At 41.9% G+C, this 6657-nt stretch overlaps 1 protein-coding gene across 8 annotated transcripts in view; it reads left to right on the top strand.

Annotated features, from left to right (window-relative positions):
- The first annotated feature begins 2242 nt into the window (after positions 1-2242).
- fam13a (family with sequence similarity 13 member A) overlaps positions 2243-6657 on the top strand; it is a 47749-nt gene continuing 43334 nt past the window's right edge. For all 8 annotated transcript variants that reach the window (XM_020591866.1, XM_020591861.1, XM_020591862.1 and 5 more), the window contains exon 1: positions 2243-2550. In XM_020591866.1, coding sequence (XP_020447522.1) covers positions 2524-2550 — 27 coding nt within the window. In that variant the 5' untranslated portion in view covers positions 2243-2523. The remainder of the gene's footprint in view (positions 2551-6657) is intronic.

Below are 6657 nucleotides of genomic sequence, written 5' to 3'. Positions count from 1 at the left end.
TCGTGGCCTCCAGACCGTAGTCGGGCGACCGTGGGTTGATTCTCCGGCCGGTAACCAGCCTTTATTCTGGGCCTGCTCAGCGAAGACGGGGGGGGGCAGAAGGAAAGAGGAGGCCGACGTAATGGTATGCACTGTTCCCTTTATTTTCTTAACTAGCCGAACCGGCCACTTCACTCTCTGTTCTCACACAATCACAACAAAAAAACACACGCCCCTGCGTGGTGACGTCGAGCCCTCGCGTAACTGGCTCCGCCTATAACACTACCCCCACTCTGGATGATGATGAACACATGACATCAATCCAGCATAACCACGTTACAGCAAAAAGAAAAAAAAACGACCAGTAACTGCTCAGCCCGACCCAGTCTTACTCCAACAGAGCAATAAGAAAAGAAGATAATCCCCACATCGTGCCTTAATTCCCATCCTTACAAACCAAAATTACCCACACTTCTCCCAACAGGTACTAACCAGTGACAAAACAGTACCAACCCCGGAATGTCCAATCCAGTTAAACCCGAAATCCTCCAACTGCAGAATCCGGTAGCTAAACAAGGGAATGAACAAACCATGCATGCACAAAGTACAACAGCAGTCTGGAACTCTTTTTCACAAAATACTGCTCACATTTTTTTTTTTTTCAACCGAGCAGGGCAGCGATCCGCCTACACCCTAGCTGGTTTGCCAGGTTCAATGATAAGCCCAGTCACCCAGTCTATTAGGTGCTTGACGGGTCCTCTGAGGCCGTGGTGAACGGTCTGAAACCATGGGGGAGTTCAGTCCATCACAGGTCAAAGATGGATGTGCGTCATCATTCTGCTGAGCCCCAGCAGAACAACCGGGAAGCTGGCCGCTCATTGGAGCCGATGATGAAGCTTGCGATGACAGGTCAAAGTCATCAGAGGCAGCCCCAGCGTGGCCCTCGGTGTCAGGTATGGTATCCCACAAGTCAAGGGGGCCGTTGTCCAGCTCAATGGTAACGTCGTCCTGTGGTGGGACCCGTCTCTCCTGTGGTGCCCACTTGTTGGCAGCCTGAAGGACCCAGTCTTTGTCCAGTGGCGTCCTGGAGTGGAACGGTTTGAGCTTGTCATGGTGAACCACCTTTGCTTTGGCTCGTGGGGTTTTTTGGATACAGTAAACCAGGTCGTCGAGGAGAGCAATAATGAAGTAGGGGCCTTCATAATAGGGCAGAAACTTCTTCACCTTGTTCTTCACCCTCTTAGTGCTTTTGATCAGGTGCCATACTGCATCTCCAACTCGGTACTGTCTCTGACAAATGTTTTTGTCATACTGACGTTTTGCTCGTTCTGTCGACTTCCCCAGCGACTCACGGGCTAGCTGATGCGAGAGTTCCAGCCGCTCCCTGAGCTGCAGAACACTCTGCGGGGGGGTACTACCTCCGCTGTCGTCAGGTGGCAAGCCTGCAACCAGGTCAACCGGTTCTGAGATCTCCCGCCCAAAGATCATCATATTAGGTGTCAGTCCCGTGGAGCTGTGTTTGGTTGCGCGGTAGGCCATGAGTGCATAGGGTATCATCACATCCCAGTCCCAATGGCACCTCTCTGCAGTGGCAGCCAAGATTTTCTGGAGAGTGGCATTGAACTGCTCAACTTGACCATCCGACTGGGGGCGGAGAGCAGGAAAGGAAAAGAAAGAGAGGCAGGTCGCGCCGAGCGGACCTGACAATTGCTCTCTGCTGATAATGGGATGTCATTAAGTTTAAAGCAACTTGAAGTATTAAAGCCTGAATGATGGAATTGCTTATTTAACAATGCATTTAACATTTCATTTAGCAAAGAAAGTAAGTCACTAACAGTGCTAACAATATTTTCATCTAGAGCTATAGGCGGCAAAGCACAACACTGTACTTGGCCACTGAATGTTGTATTTATAAAAGATCAAAACCATATGCAAGACTGACCATTTTATTATCCTCTCCAGATATTTAAATATACATTATTATGTGATAGTCTAAAATATGAGTCTAAATAACCATAAGTTAAACTAAATTCCAATTATTCTAAATCATGTTTCATTATTGTAAAAGTAGTTCCAGTTCTCACCGCTGACAGGCTCCCACTTCTTTTCTACCCCCATTTTCAGGCAAATGAATCCTGCAGGCACCGATTTAAAGTTTGGGGTTTTAACCCCTTGGTCACATGACCCAGTCAGTCAACCAATGGTAGAGCTCAGCTCAGATTTCAGCCTAAGAGGAGAAAAGGGAATAAAGAGGCAGGAAGGGACATGCGCTGATCTGTGCTCATGGGTTGGACAGCATATGCTGTAGTTTGCCGGCAGTGACAACATTTCTTTACATTCTCTCTCAGCTTGGACTATATGTGATGTGCTTTTGGAATATTTGGATGGCACCTTTTAAGGTGAAAGGAATTCCCACCACTGGGAAAAGTCCAAAAATGTGTCCTGGAACAGAGTGAGGAGAAGAGGAAGAAAAGGAGGAGGAGGGAAGACAGCAGCAAATTTTCCTTTCATCTTTGCTTCCGAAGGCGTCTCTTCTGTGGTAGAATGGGCGCAGGAGCTCTGACCATCTGTGTGAGTAGAAGCTACAAAGCCTGAGTTGGCTCAAAAGACTTTCCATTCAACCTGTGATTAAGGCTGAAAGAATGCATAACGGGACTATGTTGCTCAGTGTCAGTCTGCAAACTCATTTGAGATGGTGTGCATGTTTAACGTTCTGGTGGACTTTGAATGGGGTTTTAAAATGTCAAGGAGGGACAAATCTCTTCTTCCTGCAGTAAAACTAACTTTTCTTCCCTAAGTTAAAGTAGCTTTTCTCAACAAATGCAACTACTGTACTTTGCTTTACAGTGTTTAACAGAGAAAGCAGCTTTCCTGCCCCCATCCTTGTACAAGAGAAAAGGCAGAGAAAACAAACCACTGTAACCTTCGTGTTTCTAGTCCATATCTCTAAGTTATTCCAAGCAGTGATCCAGTGCCTCCATGAGGTCATTTGCCACAAGATTTCTGTAATGGAAATGCTGAGAAGAATTAAACTGTAAATACTAAGAATTAAGTTACTACAACTAAAAATAGGAAACCACAAAGTATTTTTATATACTTTTAAAAATGTCATGTCACAAGCAGTAGCTTTTTTTTGAGCTGAGCAGCTGTTAGTTGTCTTTTTTTCCGCTCCACTGGCCACCCACACAGGGAGAGAGACAGAGCCAAGTGGAGGAAGGGGGCTGAGGGGTGGGAAAAGGGGGCACATGTTTGAGCTTGTTTTAAAGACACAGGAAACTGACATCTCTTGCAAGTGTAGTTGCATTCAGTCTTATGAAAAAGACTGTCATTTAAGATATCCAGTTCAAGAAAAGCATCCCAAGCAGACAGTTCCAGATCTCCCCTACAACCCCACCTCACAACAGTCCCCTGACAAAAGGTTTCTTTCTCACTGTCAGAAGTCAGAGAATTTATTTTAAGGATGGGGGAGGAAAGAGGAAGATATTAGGCTAATCACAGCAGACTGCCCTGGTAAAACAACAGAATCCACACAAAGCAGAAACTTCTGACACAACTTTACCCACTGCCAAAGTTCAACATATATATTGGCCAATAGAGTCCAGAAATTATGTAGGATTACTGACCTATTCATTGTCATTATTATAATATAATTTTACATACATTTTGTGTGTTGACCAGTGCATTATGTCACTTTCAGTTTTTATTCTGATCTTAAACAAAGTGTTTGGACAGTTTACCATGTGTTCTGTATGTTGTAGTGAGGCATAACTCCTTTACTTGTATCTGACGCTTGTTGTTGTTGTTGTTGTTGTTGTTTTTAAGGCTGTTGATCATATTTTGGTCTTGTTTCTCATTTGTTGACAACATCCACAGTAAACCACCTTTAAATTGTTTTGGGTATGTTATTGGAAAGTTACCTGGATAGACCCAGAAATGTGAAGTAACAAAAGTGTTTTTGTGACACAGAGTCATATAAAGAAGTCCAATGTGTCTTGATGTGGCTGAACAGAGAATGTGTCAGACTTGTTTTAATTGAATGGCATTGTGTATGTGTATTCGTGTTAACATACATCTGTCTATGCAGACTGATGAACCCTGTGTGAGATTAGGCTTGTGAAGATATGTGGTTTTGTGTATTGCTAAATACCGAAGACAAAGGGATATAAATGTGTGTGTGCGCATGATTTGGGGGACATCTGTTCAGGTTTCTCAAACCTAGCTCAGACTGACTTAAGTCTTTAACACTGGTAGTACTAGTAGAAGTATTATTGGAGCCAGTTTGCAGCCCTGAAAAGTTTACCCAGTGCTCATACCAGTCATAAAACCTAGAAATTGTAGGATAATTTTTTTTTTACCATACATCGGGAAAGGTTCTCTCACATTATAAAAAAAAATAAATTCTGAACCTAGAAATTGTAGGATAATTTTTTTTTTTACTGCTGTAGTAACTTTGTGTAACTACAGTCATGTGTTTCTTATCTTTTGTCTTGTCCATTAAGTCTTCTGAGGCAGCCATAAAGCAGGCAACATCACAATTCAAGCGTACTTAATTAGCCTATTTCATACTCAAGGGGCAATTGGCATATTTCTTGCACCTGCCAGAGATGATTTGATAACTGAGCACCATTAACACATATCTCCTTGCCTGTAAAAGCTTCTCAGAATGTGGATGCATGTCTTATTAACACTGCCAGAGCATCTGCCATGGTAAAGATCTTGCCTCATTAGTCATTTCTGCACCATCTGTGGGGTAGGCTTTTTAATCAGCTGACCTGAGTGAGGCTCATGCCTGTTCTCATTCTGTCTAAATTACAGGAAATAAATTCAGTGGTCCTTCTTCTTCACCGCCCACTCTACCTTCTTAACATAGTAAACCCACTGTGCTGTGTGGCTATATCATAGTCAGGGACTCTCATTTCAGCGTGTCTCAGTTCACTCATTTGATGTGGTGAACTCTGGAATGACAGGTTGTCACATGGTGCAGTTGTAGCTATGGCTACAAGCAGCTACAAGAGTAAAATGTTGCTCTTAAGGACAGGAAGTTTTTTTCTCATTACCAAGAGTCTGAATATTGCTTCTGGATTTTGTCTTAAATATCTTGCTCTTGTTATAAATGAACAGGCAGAAGCACAATACAATGTAGTTATATGTGACAAACATGAGCATTTTACCCTGCTCTGTTTAATGTTGCCTTATTGAATATGAATGATGTTCTGTAGGGAGTGTGTGTGTACACTTAGTGTTTACTCGGCCAAAGAGAGAGTGTGTTGTACAGTCTGTGTATCCATGTGGAGAAGTAGAGACAACATGTGGCTGTGTTTGCCTTGATAAGTCATTAACATACATATCCCCCACAGCTGGTGACTTAATGTAGCACATTCAGCTTGTGTTTAAACTCTGGTCTTGTCTGCTAAGGAGAATAGGTTCAGCCTGACAAATGGAGCACAACACAGGTGGAAATGCATTTACTCAACAACTGTGCCTAAATACAGTTCTGAGGTATTGCACTGCATTATTTCAATTTAGTTTTACAGGAAACTTAAACCGCATTACAAAGCCTTATGTTGGTTTACTGTTTGCTTACTCCTTGCTGTTGCCTTGCATGGGGATATGTACTATGGCTGCACAATATTGGAAAAACATGCGATATGCGATACGGGTGTTGAATATTGCGATATCGATATTATTGCGATATTTAATATTCCCCTGAAGAAATGGTATTTTCATTATCTAATCGAAGAAATACACTTTAATGTGGCAAAATACGCAGGCTATATGTATTCTGATCGAATTAATTGTAATTCAGGCTAACTATTATGTGGTGCGAACAAACTTCACAAATACTACTGCATACCTGTTGTAACAAAAAATAAAAAGGCATTACTCTCAATCATTTTATTCACATGTAACCATGTGTACAACATGTAATTGCCAAGAGCATCTGAACCAAGAGCTTTAACAGCTTTGAAACAAAACATTGCCTTGCTTGCCTGGTTTTCTATACATATTAAATAAATAAATAAAAATATTATAAAATCTTAGAAAACAAAGTGCCCAGACTGTAAGTAAATTAGTATTACATCTTTTCAACATTAATGTAATAGCATGTAAACAGGAAAATGTAAACTTGTATTCAAACTCTATTTGTGCCTAACACTGTGAAAACAATATTACTTTAAGTTTTTTGCCAGAAAAACGAGCATGTTGACTTTGGTAGGTTTTAAACAAGTGCGTTGGCATGTAACAACATTTCCTGATGCACTAAAAAGTCTCTCTGAAGGTGAGCTGCTTGCAGGTATACAGAGGTACTTTCTAGCTAGTTTGCTCAGGTGTGGGAAGTTGACCTGATGGAGTTGCCACCAAGTGAGAGGGTTCTCCTCAGTGTCTACTGTGGGAGATACCAGGTAGCTGTTGAGCTCTGCCTCTACGGAGTGTGATGGTACCACAGATGAAGGAGCTGGGGATGTTTTGAAGAAACTGCCTAAGGATTTTTTGGCCTTCTTTTGGATTGCTTCTGATGGATCCATGCTGTCATCTTGATTGCCTGCGTTTTGCTCCTAGAATATGAAAATATGAAAATTCTGTAAGTAAAATGTAGTTAGTAATTTGAATTTTTACTTAATCACAAATTAACATTTACCTTTGGCATAAGTGCTTCAATTTCAGACATCACTCTTG

Source organism: Monopterus albus, unplaced genomic scaffold, assembly GCF_001952655.1.
Source record: "Monopterus albus unplaced genomic scaffold, M_albus_1.0 scaffold15.1, whole genome shotgun sequence".
NCBI lineage: Eukaryota > Metazoa > Chordata > Actinopteri > Synbranchiformes > Synbranchidae > Monopterus > Monopterus albus.
Note: the sequence above shows the minus strand (reverse complement) of the source record. Positions and strands in the feature narration are given on the sequence as shown.